Source organism: Podarcis erhardii (assembly GCF_964252035.2).
Source record: "Podarcis erhardii genome assembly, chromosome: 17".
Taxonomy (NCBI): domain Eukaryota; kingdom Metazoa; phylum Chordata; class Lepidosauria; order Squamata; family Lacertidae; genus Podarcis; species Podarcis erhardii.
Genome location: NC_138515.1, coordinates 30,911,366 through 30,932,200, shown reverse-complemented (window position 1 = coordinate 30,932,200; position 20,835 = coordinate 30,911,366). Strand labels below are relative to the sequence as shown.

General features: G+C 40.7%; 1 protein-coding gene and 2 long non-coding RNA genes across 5 annotated transcripts in view; 1 reads left to right on the top strand and 2 right to left on the bottom strand.

Moving 5' to 3' along the window:
- LOC309332557 overlaps nucleotides 1–20,169 on the top strand; it is a 62,626-nt gene extending 42,457 nt beyond the window's left edge. Inside the window, exons 3-4 of the long non-coding RNA XR_014152173.1 lie at nucleotides 17,165–17,635; nucleotides 19,923–20,169. This is a non-coding gene — a long non-coding RNA (uncharacterized lncRNA). The remainder of the gene's footprint in view (nucleotides 1–17,164; nucleotides 17,636–19,922) is intronic.
- On the bottom strand, nucleotides 339–5,433 carry LOC309332603. The gene is made up of 2 exons (XR_014152229.1): nucleotides 2,748–5,433; nucleotides 339–2,705 (listed from the first exon to the last, which is right to left on the bottom strand). It is a non-coding gene; the product is annotated as an uncharacterized lncRNA (long non-coding RNA).
- PAX5 (paired box 5) overlaps nucleotides 12,440–20,835 on the bottom strand; it is a 220,275-nt gene continuing 211,879 nt past the window's right edge. For all 3 annotated transcript variants that reach the window (XM_081845382.1, XM_081845384.1, XM_081845383.1), the window contains one exon: nucleotides 12,440–12,758. In XM_081845382.1, coding sequence (XP_081701508.1) covers nucleotides 12,682–12,758 — 77 coding nt within the window. In that variant the 3' untranslated portion in view covers nucleotides 12,440–12,681. The remainder of the gene's footprint in view (nucleotides 12,759–20,835) is intronic.

The window sequence follows — 20,835 nt, the reverse complement described above, 5'->3', positions numbered from 1 at the left end:
ATATAGGTCCACCATTGAGAACTGACTGCGGTTGGTGGGACAGTGCCCCATTAGCCCTAATGGACCAGCCATCATTGTTAGGAAGTGGAATTCAGTCACCAAACCAAAATGCAAGTTGCTACTGAAAGTATATTGCAAATGAGAGGTTTTGGCAGTGGCTGGCAATCTTACCTTAATGGAAATGCAACAATATATATTTACATATATATTTACCTGAAGGGTACATTTGCCCTGAGAGATTATTTAGAATCCAGTGGTTCAGCTAATATCAAGAGTTTTTTATTTATTTGCTGTCAACCCATTTCACTCTTCTCTGGAAGAAAAGCAACATTATATCCTTTGAACTTAAAAAAATTATTTTTATTTTTGGAACCAATAAAATTATGGTAAATATTTACAAATAATTATCTCACATAAAGGTTACATAAAATCAAAATGTCCACAAGTAACAGTCACTCTCATGAAAAGACACACAGATATTGAAACTACGCCAATCTTATTGCATGTTTCTTCAACTAATCTAAAATAAAATGTTTGCAGTCAACCATTTAACTTAGAATAAAAATCACAGTCCAGTATTGACAAGAAAATTGAGAACCAAAGCAAAAAGAAATCAACTTATTCCCCAAACACCCCTCCCTTTGACCCACACCTTAAACACCCACCCAGCTAAAAAAAAAAAAAATCAAACAAAAACATCCCCAAAACAAAATTAAACAAAACAAAGTGTTTGACATCTTTGGCAAATTGGCACTGCTGTCATTACATTCAAATATTATTACACACAAAAGCAACACACAACACTAAGAAAAAAACACCAAGATTTCAAGTCAGTTCTTTTCCTACTAGAAAAAAAGAATACAAAACATACACATTTTAAGAAGCAATTTTATCTGTGTGGAGACAGTCATCTCCTACGTTCAAAGGCAATTCAATTGTATTTTTATGTTTTTTTTATTTGTTTTGTCTATTTTGTTGGTTTTCAAAAGTAAGCTTCTAAACAGCCATCAGAGACTTTGGTGAATACAATCGACATTTATTTCTTTGATGCTGGATACCCTTAATAAAGGGACTTTGTCTTTGAAAAAAAATTAGCATTCACTCAGAAAGGAATCCATTTGCAATGTAACATGTTTCTGTGTTTTTAAAGGCCACTAGAAAGTGACAGACCAGGACAGTGTCTTTTCCAATACAGGTCTGAGCAAAACAAAAGAAAGAAGAGGTTTGTTCATGCATTATGTTTTTTGCAGGATTCGTTCCATGGGAGAAATAGATTTATCCTTTATTAGTTGCCAGCTGTTTACATTGGCCAGGATCCAAAGCACAGCGCAACTACTTCCATGCCCCCAAGAAGGCTTTGGGCTTGTGTTTCTCAGGTAGCAGCCTCCAGTGTTTTATGGCAAGTCACTTTTGAAATGAAGGGGACTTTCAAAAGCTAATTGTGATATGGCATAGGCATCTGTTGTTGAAAACGGAAATGGTTTTAGCATCACATTGGACCCAACCGAGCACTCAGGGACCCCTTATGTACCACTTTGGACCTCCACATTACACTTAGGCTTTCCATGACCTCCCTCATAGAGTCTCTTTCAGAGGTGAATTACCTCTATGAATTGTTTGGAGACAGACTTAAAGCTACTTTGCAGCAGGACAATAATTACCTCCCAATACAAAAACAAGGAGTAAAAAAAATGACGTGCATGCAAGTGCCCACCTGACTTAAGTTTGCCTTGCAAGGCAGGGTGGAAAAATCTCAAAGACTGGCAGTGTAATTGCAGACCTCACAAACACGCTGGAAAATCCAGGATTGTAATGGACTTTGGACCAATTCCAATAGGGATGTGTACGCGTCCACACGAAGATGCAGACATTGGCCAACAAATGCTCTTTGTACTGTCTTGGCTGTTATATTGAAACATAGAGTACACAGTGATATTGAAAGAGGGACAATGGGTTGGATCCAGAGTTTTCTCCCACCGGTGGTGGCATCCACTGAACCAGGTTTCACTCAGGATGTTCTTGCCAGCGGAAGAGAAGAGAGGCATTTGTTTTTGGCCAATTTTCCCATCCCCCTGCCATTTCAGTGTCATCTCTCATGCTGTTCCAGAGAGTCCTCCAACCTTCCAGAGTAGATCTGAGAGGGCAAAGGGGACTGCAGGGGAAGGGAGAACCAGCAAAATCATATTCTGGAATTGCTTTTCCATTGGTGGGATTCCTCTGCTGAATCAGAAGCCTCCCATGGATGGAAGCAGCTTTTCTCTTCAGAAACCAAGTCTGGATACTGTCCAGCATGTAAAGATGGTCACATGATCTGACAGCCAAGCTAGCTGATGAATACTCCTGATTTTAGACTCTGCATCGTAGACTTATGGAGCGCTACTTTTAATGTAAATAAGTATATATGAAACTTTGGATTGCGTCTACTGCTTCTGTCCCTTGGTGCTGTTATTATTGTTATTTCTGTTGTCTGGTCTTTGACTGTAATAAAGAGTAACTAAGCTATCCGACATTAATGATATTTCTGGTACTGTGCCTTGCATGGTGTATTTTGTTTGGCATTGTCATGTTGACACCAGTCATAAAATGATAGCATGTACGATGGAACCAGATTTTACACACACACACACACACACACACACACACACATATATTTCAGGTGTATTCTGGTATATACAGTGTAGCAATGAAAAGTTGACTATTGATTACTCGGAAAGTTTAGCTTGCCACATTCATAAATTGATTGCCACATTCATAAATTTAGCTTGCCACATTCATAAATTGATAGTTGCAGCCTGAGCGGGGGGAAAATGTGTGGTTTCATTTATGAGCTTCCTTCCTGTTTCAGTTCCAAGGAAAATGGAAATATGATGCATTAAATATCAGACCATAAATGAGAAAATACATTGTCAGGCAGGTCCACAGATATAGTCTGTGAACCTCTTTATTCAGGACAGTGAATTTTGGTGGAGATATTTGAAATACTTCCTGCTGGTTTGGGGTAGGCTAAAATCAGGGAATCCCCATACATTCAGAGACCTTAGAAACAGATAAAGTGACACAAGTCACTTTACTATTGAAAAACTAGAAATTTAATTTAATTTCCTTTGTCTAATGCCCCCATGCCCCAAAAGCCAACTTTTGTTCAGAACATAAAGTCTAAAAAAATGTAACCAATTTAATATTGAAAATTAATTTTATATCTATATATGTATAATACTGACAACAGAACACTCCAGAAGGAATTGAAACTTCAAATTCTAAAACTTCATAAAGTTTATCAAATTCAGTTTTCTACATATGAAGTTTATTCAACTAGAAATCTGCCAATATTTTTTTAATAAAGGAGTCCTATCCTGGTTAAAATCTTCTAGAGAAGCTGTAAAAATATGATCGTATAAAGATACATTATATAAAGTATACATTTTTCTCTCTGAGAAATAATATATTTAATGTAGCTCCACTGGAAAAAGCTTTGAGGTCGGGAAAGGGTATAGAAAAGTTAAACCTCAAAAGAACTGGAGATGCTTCAGATAAGCATCCACTCTTTTTAGGGCTTATCAAAAGAGAGTCACACCTCCAGATCTTTTGAGAGTGACCGATCAATATTCAACAGATGTAAATGATTGGTTTCACTATCAAACCATGTACTTCCCAGTTAAAGCTGGAGGGACTCTCTCAGAGTAAGCAGTTTCAGGACTGGAGATATTTGCCACCAACTTTCCTTCCATAAACAATAGGACTCCTTTAATAATCTGGTTAAGCTTGGGACACTACTGTCCCTTGCAGAGTAAACACAGAAGGGCACTGAGGGCTAAGCCACCTGCAAAGTATCTCTAGAAGAAGAGAAATATGTGTTCTCTTTTGCACCGTTAAGGCAATAGATGCAGGACTTCTACTAAAACCCCAAACGTTTTCTGGATCTTTAGTTGATATATATTGACCTATCTTCACTAATGTGAGTGTAGAATTGCTAGATAAAACAACAAAAGACCCTTGTGGCACCTCAAGAGCAAATAAATATATTGTGGGCATAAGCTTTTGTTGATTCTAGTCCATGAAAGCTTGTGCTTTAATAAATTAGCTAGTTTGTAAAGTACCACAAGACTCTGTTGTCTTTGCTAACAGCTAACACAGCTACCCCTTTGGATGAAAAAGTTCCTAAGGCCTTTTCAGCAGTCAAAAAGACAGTAATTAAAGCATTACTTTTGCAGCATGGAAACGGCTTCAGCATTGTCTAGTTCATAGGTGAACACTGTGATCCATAGGGCACGATACAGGCCACCGCCATCACATTTTGCACAGCTCACACAAGGTGACAGCACCCTCAGCCAACTGCCAAGTCATCCCTCCTCCCCCCCCCCCTTTCACTGCCCAGTGCCAGAAGTGAGGACCGTGATAGGACCTTTTCATGATGGCATTTATATTAGAGAGGAGAGTGCCTTTCCTCCTTCACACCCAGCAAAAAGCAACCTTCAAGGCATTCTGAGTTGTGAACTGGCCGCCCTGGTATCAGTATCAGTAGCACTGGAGGCAACCATTTTAGCCCCTGCTGTCCCACAGTGTTTCACACATAATAGAACTGTGGGGGAACAGACCATGCTGAGGCAGCTTTCAAACTGGAAAGGTAAAGCTTGAATTGGATCTCAAGAGTATCTGTTGACCTGATAGTTAGCAATTGATAATATTTCCCCCTCAATAAACTTGCTTCTATTGACAGAATAATAGACTGTTGTGGGCTGGTCCACACACTTGCTTACTTGGGAATTTTGTGTACATGGTTGGGGCAATGAATGTATGCCTCAACCACAAATTATTTTATTGTGGGGCCTGAAGTCCCCATGGCTCTTAGGAGTTGGCTCTTATGCATACATATACATCTGCTCCCTGCAAGTCTTAATATCCGAAAAAGGTTAGATCCTAGGAATCTGTCAAAGATATATGCGAATGAATGCTTATTTGTTGTCCTGCTATGTTTATGGGGTTGCAAGAGAGGCAAAGGGTTGAACGAGCTGTGAATGTGGTGGTTCATCTGTCCTCATTGTGTTATCTTACATTGCTGATTTTATCATATATTAATAAATATGATTGTCTAAACTGGCTGTGAGGAAACATAAAATGAATGTTGCATGGGCATGATGACAAGTTTTTTTTTTAAAAAAAATCAGTAGCATTGAAATATGTGTTGTGGGGATGTAATGAATAATTGTTTTTTCAGATGTTCATAAAGCTCAGTGGACATTGTAGACTTAGAATTAAGGGTGGAGATGCATATTCTTTCCCCAAGTACATATATATCAATGGTAACCTTAGAAATTGCAGTGTACAATATATCTCTGAATGGGAACGGAGCTGCAGGCTGCTCTTGCTGAATATTCCCTCCAGGGTGTTCACCCTGCTTTTCTCATAAGCTCTGCTCCTGTACTTGTGAGGACTAGAACCAGTAGTGTGGAATTTTCAAAGGCTGCATACATAAAGGTCTTCCTAATCTACCACAAGCTGTTGAAAAGCTCCCGGTTGTGTTGGGGCACCATGCCAAATCAGATAAGGCTTGAATGCTCCTTATCCTGCTTTGCCCCATCGACGGGCAAAGTATGTATGGCAACATCAAATACTCAGCAAGTCAAAAGCATTTTAACATTACCACACAGAATAAGTGAGGGTGTTTTTGGCTGCCTGCACCTAGGAAGAATAAAAGCTTGCCTCAGCTGACCCTCAGAAGCCACACATTTGTGGTAGAGGAAGAAAAGGTTCTTGGTTTGCTATCTTGAGGAGTGGCTGCCTTTGTGAGTTATGGACACCTTAAGCATTTGGTAATGGCACTAAAAAGCAAACATGAGAGCCTGTTGTAAGAACATTGCTTTCATTGTTAATCCATAGTTTCAAAGTAGCCAATTTGGGCTAGAAATTGGTTAAAGCACCCCCTTTTTTTGTTCTAACACCTTCCCTAGGAACACCTGCTCTTCAAAGTTGAATCAGAGGTTTAAACTGCCATTTGCTCAGATTCTGCTTTAAAGAGCAGGGGCAACTCAGTCACACAGCATTAAAGCGCAGACTAAGAGCAGGGCAAGTGGAAAATGTGGGAAAGATCTAATGGATGCTTTTTTTAGTGTGAAGCCAGCAGATCTAGGCCATTCCACCCCATGTTAAAATTCCTGCCATTCCTGTAAATATCATAGTGTTATTTTTCACATTTGCAGACTGTACATTGTGTGTGTCCGCTGAGAACGCCATGCAAAATAAAATCTACCTACACACAGAAGACTGGCACAAAGGGGACAGCCTGGTCATTTTTTTATTTCAGTAAGACCAAAGGTGCAGGGAAGCAAGAGTTTGCAGCAATCTGAGCCTTGCTTTGACCCCTCTGTACATAGTGGAAGGGCACCCACAATCCTCCAAAATTGTGGCCAGAGCCTACCTGGAATTTGTGTAAGTCTCACAATGCAAGCCTCTACATGCCTACTCAGAAGCATAGGCGCCAGCTCCCTGGGGCCCTGGGTGCCTGAGCACCCACAAAATTCCCCATGAAGGGGGTGGGCACCCACAAATTTCGGCGCCAGGGCCAAGCATGCTTCATGGCACCCATGGCCCTGGGCACCCACAGTAGGGAGCAAGCCCTGGCGATGATGCTCAGAAGTAGGTCTCATTAGGTTCAATGGCCCTTGCTCCCTGGGAAGTCGGTGTAGGATTCATACAGAAGGTCGCAATGAACTGTGTCTAGAAAAGCAGTTTCTTAAAGCTTCTTGCAGCATACTTGGTATAAAGATAAATAAATTTTGTATAACTCCTCTGGCCATACAGTTTGAATTGTTCAATTTAACTAGAAATAAAGAGTGATTGGCTAAAGTTCTTCATGTGCTAAAATTTCAGATTATCCGTTCACACTCCCCCTCCTCTCCATTTTATCTTTTTTTTAAAGCACAAGTTAAGAGAACTTTTTAAGCTTATATACTGACTGCCCAATTCAACTGAACTGTGTTTTGTTCCTGATTTTACCCCCAGGTAAAAAATACTATAATTTTTCACAAATAAAGGCTTACAATGGTGCCAGCAAAGATGAAGTATGGAGAAACATGGACTTTTAAAATAGCACCCAGTTGTTTCTGGTAGTAAAAGCTAACATTTGATGTACCACTTCTTATTTTTTTGTAATATTTTTAGAAATCAGGAAAAATAATTTCCCCTTCAGTTACAGATGAAACTCTTATTTTCAACCCTCTCCTTGCTTTCATACAAACACATTGAAAGTTAGGCCAAAATGTGTTTCTCTTGAGCTATGAAACTGAATGGTCACACATAGGTTTGTAAATCAATTTTCATTCCAGCTAGCAATGAGCATACTGAATCAGACAAACATCCAGGAATTGCCATGCAGGCTTTTGATACTGAAAATGTCACTAGTATTATGCAGTTAGACTTTTATTAAAATGTGTGTGCTTTTTATACTAAGGCCTCTTTAATTTTGTTACTGTAAATATTCTTGAATCCCTTTCATATATTATAGTTCTAAAATAGGGACCAATAGCAATCTATAATGGAAATGAGGAATTGGACGGTGAAAGTTTTATACATGCATCTTATTAGACAGCAAATAGAATATGGGAAATGCATGAGATATGGCTTTTGTTGGCATGCCTACCTCTGGAACATATCCCAGAGGTTCTCTTTGGGACTAGAAGGCATTACACAAAATCTCATCCATCTCACAGTTCTGCACTGTTCTTGTGAACTCCTGGAGGGCTTGAAGTTAATCTACTGGTTATCTGTGTACTGTATATTTAGTTTATATTACCAAGTAGCATTTTTTACATCAAAATGTTGAAATAAGAAATTCTGATATGATCAACAGAAAATGAAGTTTTTCTTCAATAGCTTATTTGAAGTGAAAGATGCAAAAGGGGGTTGCAGTTTTACAGGCTAAGGGACAAATCAAAGTTTCAGTGGAGAAACAGGTCTGGCAAACATGTAAAGAGCAGTAGTGGGAGGGTCTGATTTGAAGAAGAGCACAGCAGGTGGGTGAGGGGGGTGCTTAATCGTTCATCCATTATCTCTCAACTGCACTTCTCTCCAATAGTAATATTTCTCAAAGCCACAGCTAACACCTGGAACTTTGACTGGGGAAAGGTGGCAGAAGGAGGGCAAATCAGGAACGACCTGGTGGATGCGGGAAGGGCTAAGAACTTAACTCCCTGTGAAGTTCTCCCCCCGAAACATTTTAGATAGTCAGCAAGGCCCCAGGATCCCAGTCAGACATCACATTTCATCTTAAAACAGGACTCAGAGCTGCTGTTCTTGAAAGTGATGGATTGCCTGAGAACAGTGGCGTAGCGTGGGGGGTGCCAGGGGTGCCGGCCGCACCGGGCGCAACTTGGGCAGGGGCGCACTCGCACTAGCAGCTCTCTGCCCCTACTAAAATCCACTGGTTAGGGAGCCCGCGCTTGCTCGGCTTGGCGAGGAGGTCGCAGAAGGGGGAGAGCAAAGCCTTCTGCCGCTGGCAAAAAAAGGAGAGGAAGCCGGGCGGGCGGGCGGGCTGGCTGGCTCGCGGGGGTCTGGCTGCGCCTGCTGCTGCCGTTGCCGCTGCTGCCGGGCTTTGACAGCTTGGCGAAGCGGAGGGAGAGGTAATTGCGTCTCTCTTTCCACTGGCCACCTGGGTAGTGAGCCGAGCGGAGCAGGGAGTCTGGCGAGGGGGCGGGAAGAGACTTTCCCCCCTTTTTCCCACCTCGCCTGGTCAAAAAGGAGAGCGGAGTCTCCTCAGGGTGCCCTCAGGCAGGGCAGGGCAAGGCAAGCAGAGCGAGGAGGAGAGAGAGGGGAAGGGGGGGGGAGCAGCCAGGAAACGACGCGGTGTGGAGGGGGAATCAATTAAGGAGAGAAGCCTCGCTGCTGCTGCTGCTTGGGAGAGTAAATTACTGTACTTGCCTTGCCCCGGGTTAGGGGGCGCAAATTATTTGCCTTGCCCCGGGTTGGGGGGCGCAAATTACTTGCCTTGCCCCGGGTGCTGATAACCCACGCTACGCCGCTGCCTGAGAAGCAGTGCAAAAGCATGTGGTGCTGAGCATCACTTACAGGTCTACTCAAATAGAAGGAGATCCCATTGTATTGAATAGGGCTTTCTCCCAGGGAAGTGGATATAAGATTGCCTAAGTAATGCAAAAACAAAACAAAGAAATTTAAATGTTTGTACAGAAACAACACACATGCCAGGCAGCCACATGAAACATTCACTAACACAATTCAACATTTATTCCATTGGCTTCTGTGGAAAAGGAGCTATTTCTTCCCTTGTAATTTTCCTTTCTTTAGACAGGCCATCACTGGGTCATATATATATTTTTAAGAGGAATAAAATGACTGTTTTTTGAGTTAAGGGAATTTTATGGCACCACAGTTGAATGATGCCCATCTTTTCCACCACTTGTAAACTTCATTCTGTATGGACTGGGATGCATGGAACATGAAATAAAATGTCAAAGAACTATTACTTCCTTTGGGGGGCAGTGTTGAAGATGAGAATTTACACACTTCATGGTGTCAATGCATTCCTAGTAAAATTATGGCAGCTTCAGATGATTTTATTTTTTCACTGTATGTTGTGTTGTTTCCAAGGTGCCTTGAGAAATGTGAGCAATTTAGGTATCCCCTAATGACATGACTTCCATCACAGCCTAGTTTTAGAAAGCAGAATGCTGTAAACCTCATTCACACATGTAACCGATGTCCGAAAGGGAATCTGGTTGACAGTAAGGGGAGTGGAATGCTAAGAGAGGGAAGGAGTGCCAATTGGGAAGGTCAGTTGGTGGATTAGAGGAAGATGAGACAGACAGTGAGAGGAAGGGTACAATGAAATACATTTATAAGAGAGATAGGATAGTTGTAGAGACTCGAGAGCAGACATGCTTAGGCAGGACGTTAGAATTACAACTGTGTAGATGTTACTTGCCTGCACTTGTGGGTGGGTTCCTCAATTAAATAAAAGTTCAAGCTTCAGAACTTGAAAGGATGAATTCTGGTCTGGGTAGATTCTAACATAAACTATGCCACTTGCCCGCTGCCTATCTTGCCATGGGTGATGGAGAAGAGTCCTTCCGCTGTCCAAGTCGGTAGGTCATGGTAAGCGATATGTTTGAGAGAGGTCAGGACTAAGTGGAGTAGCTGAGGGACTGACCTTTAATGACAACCTGGGGAGAAACCTTGTGATGGACCCTGGGGGTGTCACAATGTGTTATGCTCATGAAGAGATTCAAATGATTAAAGGGTCAGTAGTATGGTCACAATATTGGCTCTGCCCCTTAAGTTGTGCAGCTTTCTGGACACAAACACGCACACACATGTCCATGTATCAAGCAGGGATGTCTACATGGGAAAGCCCATGTGTGTGGACTTCAGAACATGTAACCTGATCATGTGGAAGAACCTGGCAGTGTGAATCAGCTCTTAGTGGGGTAGAAAAGGATGTCAAGCACAGTTGCTAAGAACAGCCAACACAGCCACAACATTTGATTTGTGCACAGTGGTAGAACTTGCAGCAGTCAAAAGCAGTGAACCTAAGTGATTAAGAGGCTTAACCAGTCCTTCTTCCATATCAGAGATCATAACTATTTTTATCAAGCTTTAGAAATTTTGTAAGAATGTTTGAGGAAGGGGCATAGCTCAGTAGTAGAGCACATGTGCAAATGGTCCTAAGTTCTTGAGGTAAATATGTCACATTTCCAGGGTGGATATACAAAGGCTCCCTGGAAGACTGCTGCCAGTGTATACAATAGTGAGCAAAAGCAATCAGTGGCCTGACGGTGATGGAAGGTAGTTTTCTAGGTTCTTAAGAAATAAGCAGATCCAGAGTGCAGGGGGGCCAGGCAAGAGGAACAGACTTGCACTAGGGTTTTGTTTCAGGGGTTTTGTTGGGAGAGGGGTTGTTGTTGATACTAATTTTTTGTATCTTTATTTTTATATCTTTTTAGAGGTATGTGGAAAATGTTCAATTTGAATGTTTACTTTTTGATTTGTTTTATTTATTGTTTATGACTACTTTTGTTATGTTTGTAATTGTGCACTTTTTCATGTAAGCCTGAGCATGGTTTTAACTATGGAAAGGTGGCATACAATAAAATGATTAATTAATTAATTAATTAATTAATGTAAAAGGGGCTCCAGTAGAGGTCTGTAACCTCCATGAGTTCTAGTTATCTTAAGATGTTTACACACAGGAGGAAATTTGATTTATTGTGCATTTTCAGCTGAACCTATCAAATTTGCTGTTTCTGAAACAATATATAAACCAAAATACAGCTGCTATTAGAAATTTGCACTAATCTGAATTTTGTGGTGTAGTTCTTCAATCAGTGTTTACAAAAGTGCATTTTAGAGGGAAGTGTGAATAAAAATGAATCTATTAGTGAAAATAATATACAGAAAATTGCTTGCAAACTGTGTATTAGTCAAAACTGCATATAAAAATATGAAATTCACAGTAAAATAATGAATTTTTACAAGGTTTTTTTTTTTTTTGAGGGGGGAAAATTGCTGCAAAATGTGGAGGACTAAATTTAATATTGGAGAAATTGAGAAAACCCAAACTGACAGATCCTTCCATCCCAACTCAACACCTAGATATTTGGGTCAGGGAGCTGAGCAACCTTGGACCACTGCCCCTTTATTAATGTGATGGGAACTTTAGTGTAGCTTTCATAGTGGCCCCCAGTTACCACTGTTTAAGCAGTTTGGAAAAAGTACCACCTTCAATTTCTGCAATTGCAAAATACATAAGGCTTTCGTTATATGGAATCTCTTCTGTAACATTTTGCTAAAGCTACAGCCAGTGTGTGTGTAACTTTGCTAATAGTGACTGCAAATAAGCATAAATTAATATTCAGCAGTTAAAATGTCACTAATTGCCCATGTCTGTCATTTGCTCACATGTTCAATGCCAACATATGGTGCATATATGCCCACATGACCATCAGATTTGAATTATGTATCAAGAAAGAACAACAGCCCCAGAAATAGCCACAATGAATGTTAACCTGGTTCAAAGTTGGTTTAAAGCTTACTGAATTCTTGGAGTCAGTGCACCAGTATCAAAACACATTTTCCCACTGTATTTTAGACTCATTTGTCCCTTGTTGCTGTTTATGCTATACCACTCCATAGTAACACAAAGAAGTAAGTTATTTACATTGGTGCTTTGTCATTTGAGCAGACCATCCCCCCCCCTTAATGCCCTCTCCCTAAAATAAACTTCAACCCATACAGTCCATGTTGAATCACGCATCCTGTTACAATGCACATTAAAGAGAGACATTCAATGGAGGACTGCTCAACATTTAGAACTGCTTCGGTTCCCCTGACATGGTCAGGAGAACCAGCTAGTTAGTCCAGAAGCAAGAAGACTGTGCGTATCACATGGCTACTGCATCTTGCAAACCACAGGGAATGTCAGCAAAACTGATTCTTTGTTTGCTCTGTTTTTTTATGGGAGATTCAGTTAAGGTCACTAGAATTTCAATGATTAAAAACAGTTATAAGCGGTTCACCTAGCTGAAAGAATAACATTCCAATTGTTGCATGGGTTCATGCGGGGTATTTTCTCTTATCCATCCTTGTAGTCCGATTTCTGCAGTTACATGCTAGGTGGTTCCAGTTGTGTCATCCGGCATAATGTGTTTAATAAGTGCTTCTTGGTTCCATGTGTCAGTGGCGGTCATAAGCAGCAGCGGCTGCAGGAGGTGCTGCTCCCCGGGCCGCAGCGCTGTAATAGTAAGGAGAGCCTGGAAGAGAAGAGATGCCATGGTGTAAATCACAAATCTTCAGAGGTGTTACTCATCACCAAGCAAATGAAGGAGTTAGAGAAAGAGTAACAAAGCCATCCTCCTCAGTGTCTTGTCCAGCACCTAACATATTACTTAGTCCGTGTTTCTCAGATCAGAGTGTAAACACAAGGTGCCAGGAAAACCTACAGGATAAATAACTGTAGCATATACCCAGGTGACTCAAGTTGCACATCAGTAGTCCACACTTGTCCCTAGAGCAGCTTGCATACCTACTCAGAGTGGGTGGATTGATTTAAATTAGTGATAGGCCAACTATCCCTGTTACCATGGCTGTGACCGAGCACACCCAAATGTTTTTTTTAAAAAAGGGAGGCAGAAGGAAACAGATAGAGGGCAGGCAGGGGGGAAATGCTGAAATGGATCTCCAGCCTCTGCCTACTGCAGATCCATTCCAGTCTTTTTCTTCTGCCTGCTTCTGGCTCTGTCATTGTCTGAGCTACTTTCACTACCTTTTGCTCACACCCGGTAAGCGCTGTCTCATTCACTAGAAGAAACAATCTGTTTTGGTCAACTTGGGTTAGCTCATTATATGACTAAAGATAAAGATCATGAAAATTGACAGTATATTTGTATATGCCTAGTTATCACTACAGCAAATAAATTGTATTTTTAATCTCATTTTTAGGTTAGTATTTTTAAAGTAATGTTTAGAGGTCAATTTGAAAAAAAGTTTTAGTTTATTTAGTTTGATTGAGGAATTAAAAAAAAGATGCAATGCTGCTAGAATTTTAGGGGGCTTTTTGGTCAAATGGGCTTCTGGCCAGTTCCCTCAGGCTGTGCCTTTTTTGTTTGGGCATTGCCTTCTGTCTGTGACTGCATTTCAGGTTACACTGAGAAGCTCTAAGGTAGATCATTGGGCTTAGGGGACAGCAGATTCAACTTAACAGCTGCCCCATCCCTAGTTTGTGCCTGCTTTTTGTGATGAAGGCATATATCAGCAGGCCTTGGTTATTTATTTGTTCTTGAGTAAGAGTCCAGGGGCATGGGTAGCGCTGTGGGTTAAACCACAGGGCTAGGACTTGCCGATCAGAAGGCTGGCGGTTCGAATCCCCACGACGGGGTGAGCTCCCGTTGCTCGGTCCCTGCTCCTGCCAACCTAGCAGTTCGAAAGCATGTAAAAGTGCAAGTAGATAAATAGGTACCACTCCGGCTGCTCTGGTTCGCCAGAAGAGGCTTAGTCATGCTGGCCACATGACCCGGAAGCTGTATGCCGGCTCCCTCGGCCAATAAAGCGAGATGAGCGCTGCAACCCCAGAGTCGGCCATGACTGGACCTAATGGTCAAGGGTTCCTTTACCTTTACCTTAAAAGTCCACCCCTTACAGAGTTTCAGTTTTGGAATGTGTTAAGCAATGGCATTGTTCAGCATGGTGCAGCAGCAAAATGAGCAAAGCATATGTGATTGCCTCACCAGGAGCCCACACGCTCACACATTCCTTTTAAACCCTGGTTTTGCCTTGCATGATATCTGAACTAGGCCACGGTCAAACAGAAAACAAACAAGTTCCAATAGCCTGGTACAGATTCAGAAGATCAAGGTAACAGTGAATCATACAGAAATCCCCTGAAGAACAAAAACGAGTAGACAGCACAAGAATGTGAACTAAAAGAGGGTACCTTTGCTTAGGAAGTACTTGATAGAAAGCCTGCCCCAATGCACTAGCTTTCCAAATGCAATGAGATTTTTGCATGAAAGTGAATTCAAAATACACCATCCTGGGACACCTATATCACATGCTTTTTTTCTGAACAATAAATTGTCCATAAGAAGCAGACAATAAACATGGGAGTTAGATCTGGCAGCTTAATAAATCTCTCACAACAGAAGTGAAAGATGTTCTAGAGAGCACGATAATAGTGTGTGAATGTGTGTTCCAAATTCTTTTTTTAAAATGACTCAAACTTTCTCAGAAGCCTGTTTTCAAATCAAAACATATACATCTTCTCCATACTGTAAAAGCAATGAAATTGCTAACCAGCAAACCTTCCCTATTGCAGAGGACTCTACTGACAGTTTTAAAGGAGGAGAAACAGGGAGAAATCAATACTATAGTGACAGACATCATGGAGAAGTCACAAAGTTCAAGACATGTGTAAGGGACCAATATTTCAAACAGATGAGCTTGTGAAAGGAGACTAGAGGCACCGTTGCAAGGCACTGATGAAAAAGACTTTCTATATAATACTTAAGGGGAGGCAATTGGTACATATTTCAAAACAGGAAAGACCTTTCATCAGACGGCATGCTTGCCACAGTAGGGGCAAGAGTAAATAAGTAACGTCTTTCCAAGCATTCCTTGAGAATATCTGTAATAAACTGATCTGTGCTCATTGAGAACGTTCTGAGGTTTCCCTGGATGAACTTCAACCTCAGAAACCAATGCAGCAATACACTTACTACAGAATGTGCTGCTACAAAAGCAATAAGGTTCCTGTTGCAGAAGCTTATGCAACATTATATTTCATAGTTTTTTTAAGCATCCACCACACTATGTTGCAATGTTTACCATATTTTGAACCTTATGGTTCTGACCCCACCTTAATCTTTTTGTTTGTTTGAAGTATTTCTGCATGACCTTTCAGGTCATACAGCACTCTCAAGGTGCTTCGCATCATAAAATAAAAGTATAAAATACAAATTTAACAATAACAATTCAGTTTTTTAAAAAAATAAATAAAAAATAGCAGCAGTTAAGTTAAAAGCCCAGACCAGTCCTTAATTAATTGTTTCAAAGTGGATGCAAACAGCCAGGTCTTTAGAGGAGAACTAACAGAGCCACACAACCCACACCCATTCCCAAGGTAACGTATCCACCAGGTCAACGTATCCACCAGATCTACCAGATCAGAAACCAGACACTGGCCAATAGTTGTCCAAGATTTGTTTGCTTTTTAAATATGGGTCTAACCAGTAGCAGTCAGCAGGATAAGGCTCACCTGACCTGTAGCCTGTGTCACTGCTTCTTATCAGGAAAATGAATGGAGTGGGGAGATGGTGTGCAAGTACTTGGTGGAACCAAATCAGTGCTTCCACCGGTGTGTTTGCACTTCATCGACTACACTGCCACTTTTCCCCTTCCCCTCTACCTCCTGGAGTAGCAACACAAGCAGCAGGAAGTCAGGTGAGTACCACTGCCCAGCAGACCACCACTGAGTCTAACTGCTTCCTCTTTGAGGGTAGTGGGCACTACACTCAAAAAAGCATTAACTACTTCTGAGGTTCATGTGGTGAGTCCTAACCTGACAGATTAATTTTTAAAATAACCAAGAAGGGCAGGGTTCTCTAGGACAGGTTGTAGTTCTCAAAGCTCCAAGAATTGTTTTGCATGTCATCAGGCTGTGAAGATTTATCTGCTGCTGAAATCTATCCAAGGCAACATGATTAAATGGGACCCTAGCTACATCCCTCCCTGGCTGGTAAAACAGCATTATCTGGGGTCAGAAGAAATGTGAGTAATTTTTATCTTTAAAATGTAAAACAAATCCATCAGTCTCAAAGGACCACAACTCCTTTCCCACCTCTGCAGGTATGTCAGTGGACAAAAGCAGTGGTGGTTAGTGCTGATGGGGACTGGAAATGCAGGTGGCAGGTGGGGACTGGCTGGCTGCAGACTTGGGTTGGTGGGACAATGCTCCATTTACTCGAATGGACCAGTATCCACTGGAAAATAGATCCAGGTGGGACGGGAAGGAGAGAATGTAACATTTTAGGTGTGTGGGTTATCTGTATCTAGTATCAGGGCTCATGCACTCTATCTTGTTTGATACTCAATTTAACAATATGTGTGAATGAACTATTCTGTATTAACTACCACAAATATAATTTTCAGATCGCCCAGTTTTGCATACTTAATATATTTCAGTGAGACACAGTTGACGCATTCAGCTGGGAGGCATCAACTGATCTGAGATTAAGTGCACATGAGTAAAATAACTATCAGAAGCATATAGCCATAGTCATATTCTGTTGAACAGAGCTATCCACTGTTTGCCTCTGTGCTTGCCTCTATCAGCTTCCACACCCAGAAATATTTGTTTGAACTTTTCTTTGAGACAGCAGTTGGTCTCAGTCAGGATCAGAGGTTTTTTAGCAACTGACATTTGAAAAAAATAAAATGAGTAAAGACTAGGAAAACAGTATAAGAACAACTTCCTTCGGATGAAAATGGTTCTATAGGCCACTATTTTTCCTTATCGTCCAAATTTGACCTTTTGTCTCATTTCTTACATGTGATATTTTTAACATAATCAGACTATTAAAATATAATTTTTCTATGCAGCTCCCTGACAGCGTTTTATATATCTCCAGGGTTTGACTTTTCCCTCCTATTCACATTTCTGTAGTGAAATCAAAAAGGCCTGCATTTAAACTGAAAAATGAAAACTTCACATTGCAAAACATTCACTCTTTCACCCTGTCATTACACTCTCCTCTAGAATAAACTTGTCCATTCTTCTGTCATTTTTCCCTTTAATTCATATTATCATCAATTTATTTCTTGACACAGTCATTTCTGGCTCATACTTGTTCTCTAATCCTTTTATAGAAACCCATAGAAGTACTGATTCTAATCCTAATTGACTGGTTTCAAACCTTTTCACCTCATATGAAGCCATGCCAATATTGTCAATCTTGTGACCCCGTCCTCTGTAACAACAGCTATATATATAGCTCAGGTGTAGCCAAAAGGGAGCCCTGTCAGGCTCACTTACATTTCACAATGTGCACAAATCACATCAGTTCAGAAGAGAGAACAGTGCATCAAACAAGATCTGCCATGATCAACATCAAGTCGAAAGTAATGAGTGAAAATGGTAAAGAAGTTATTACAACAAACCAGCATGAAATTGAATCATTTTTCTTCATTAGACTGTGTTGCTATTATCCACTTTTAGCATGTTTGTATTAAGTAGACTTTAAACACGCAAGCTCGCTAGGCTTCAGTGACTGAAACCTCTTGGGGTATGTGTGTGTGTGTGTGTGTGTGTGTGTGTGAGAGAGAGAGAGAGAGAGAGAGAGAGAGAGAGAGAGAGAGAGAGAGTTTTCATAAAAACCAAGGCAGCCATTATTATTTCAGTGCTTGTATACCATACACAGTTTTCTCAAATATTTCCAAATTCATAGCTGTGTCAAGCTGGACATTAAAAATCAATAAAGTCAGGCAATAAGATCTGATTATTGTTTCTGCAGTACTAGGTGTGTCTGGCGCTGTACAAATGTATAAATTAATTCAAGATCTTGCTTGAAAATAACATAGACTACACAAAGAAGAGAGTATGCAGTGGAAGCAAAATACAGAGGGGGAAATGTGGTTAAAATAAAAGTACGATTTTAGTAAATGCATATGCATAATTCAAGGCTAAATTCAAATTCCTAGGCTTGAATTAGCAGGCCTGATTGCTTCAAGCAAAGTTAGTTTAAAACCCCTTAGGCTTCAGCAACACAATTGAGCATTTTCTTACTAGAATCTGAAATGAATGAGCCTGTGAGTTATGACACATGGCAGGTGCCAGTCAGGTCATTTAAGAAGCCACAGGAAGGCGCTCATATACCACAGTGATGGGTTGCAGTCAGGCCCTGCATAGTACAAATAGTATTATGCTGAGATTACTGACATCAGCAACATGATTTATGTCATCTTTAGATGTTCTTATAACTGATGTGCTTATCAGATGACATTCCAAATAGTGAAGTAAGGAAATACATATCAGAAGTCTGATTAGATTGCTTCAGTTTGATCCATCTTTTTGCTTGCTGTAGCCCTCAAGGATGGCATTCAGAAGAACAGGCTGGGGAGTAAACAATGCTATGGGAATCTATCACACTCATTAGAAAAGTTACTCGAAGACAAAAAATATATTAAATATATTTCTGGTCTATGTATTAAAATAATTGGTGGGGAGGGAGGGATGTGTCCGCACTGGTTGAGTTCAGCTTTATCACAGATAAGTGGGAAGGCTATATAAAATATAAAATTCTAAATTAAGGGTAGAATTTGTCCTTTAAAAAATTATTTGTTGTTAGGTAAATCCTTTTCATGAAATGTCCTATAACTGAAAGATAATTGATAAAATGTTCAGGTTGTGGGGGGAAATGAAATTTTTGGCTGGGCATAGTGTGTGTGTATGTATGTAATATTTAAATTATATCTTGTTCATTTTACAACCTCCTACTGTGGGAGGAAATAGAAATGAAAATTATCCATGCAAAGCACAAAGAGCAATATTTTGGGACCCATTCTTCAGAATAGAAATTAAGTGAACAATATTGGTCTGTCCCATTTGTACAACACTGTTTCCCCAACAAGATCATGGTCACCGATGTGAGTTATCTCTTCTATTTTCTCAACCCTATAATATATCTGAAAAATAGTGACCTGCCTATTCAGTCTGCAATTCTATATTTATATGCCCTTGAGTAACCCTCAATGGGACTTATTTGTGGGTAGACATAATTGGGACTGTGCTATCAATGAGTTTGCACTAAGTGTAGGGATTTGAAGGCAAGCATCTAAGGCCTTATCTGCATTTGAGCATTATTTAGCTGTTAATCCACTTTCCCCCCATTAGAATGATACTGGATTAGTCCACACCCAGATTTATTGGAATTAGTTTATGAGGTGCAACTTCAGTCTTTCCTGTTCATACCAGTAGGGTCTTCCCTTTGGTCAAGGTTCCTCCTAAATTGTTAATTCTATTATGCCAATTCAATGCCAACAGGGCATGTGCACAAATAGATATGTGTGCACCTTTGTTTTGTTTTGGGAAATAAGCAAAAGCATACATTCAGGCAATTTAATTCTCAGCACACACATCCACAGTTTTTCAGTTTTGTGCAAACTTAACAGATCAGAATATATATATGTGTGTGCGTGTGTGTGTGTGTGTGTGTATAATGTAGTTTGCCTGTTTGCATTTGCACTTTTCTGGTGTTGTGCAAATCTGAAGGATTAAAAGAAATATGTATAAATGTGACTACACTTCTTTCAGGAGCAGGCCATAAATCTTTTCTAGCATAGTGAAAAAAGAAATGAAAAGCACCATTTTCAGTTTGCTGCCCAATATCTGGTTAATATTTTTTTAATGTGGTTTACTTGTGCAGGGTTTTGGTTTTGTGCAAATGCATGGGATGAGAAGAAAAAACAACAACGAGGCCATGCTCCTCCATTCAGGAGTGAGCCAGAAAGTATTACAAGAACAGCCAGAAAAAAACATTGAGGAAGTACTGGACATGGAAAGGAGAGCAGCAGAGCAAGGTTTGGGATTTGTGTTGTTTGAGGGTGATGTCATGTGGACTAGGCGAATTAAATGGAAACACAAAGAGCTGCAAACATGCAGTAAACAAGCCTTGCAGTGAGCCAGTGTGGTGTAGTGGTTAAGAGCGGTAGTCTCGTAATCTGGGGAACCGGGTTCGCGTCTCCGCTCCTCCACATGCAGCTGCTGGGTGACCTTGGGCCAGTCACACTTCTTTGAAGTCTCTCAGCCCCACTCACCTCACAGAGTGTTTGTGGTGGGGGAGGAAGGGAAAGGAGAATGTTAGCCGCTTTGAGACTCCTTAAAGGGAGTGAAAGGCGGGATATCAAATCCAAATCCAAACTTCAGCATTCTAATCCATTATATTAAAATAATGGTATCAACCTCAAATTGTATCAAGTACCAGTGATTTTTGTATAATTTAAATAGTACAAATCAGAACGGGGTGATATTTTATGGAGGTCATGACAAAGGACTTACTAACAATCTTATAACATCGTGCTATGTGCTGATGTGCTGACAAGCATTTGCCATGTGGGGCAGCTGACAGAACACCAAGTCCTGTGGCATTGCACTGGCTCTACCAGCCAGCCAAGAACACGCTTTCAATGCAACCTTGACATAGTTTATGCAAAAGCCCTAAATAAATAAGGCTTCCACATGGGCACAAGTCACCAAGTTGCTGTAGCAGTTATTAGTTTTAACAGCAGCTACAGCCAAACATGGCCAACCTTTTACCTTCTCAGCATCTCTAGCCTGCA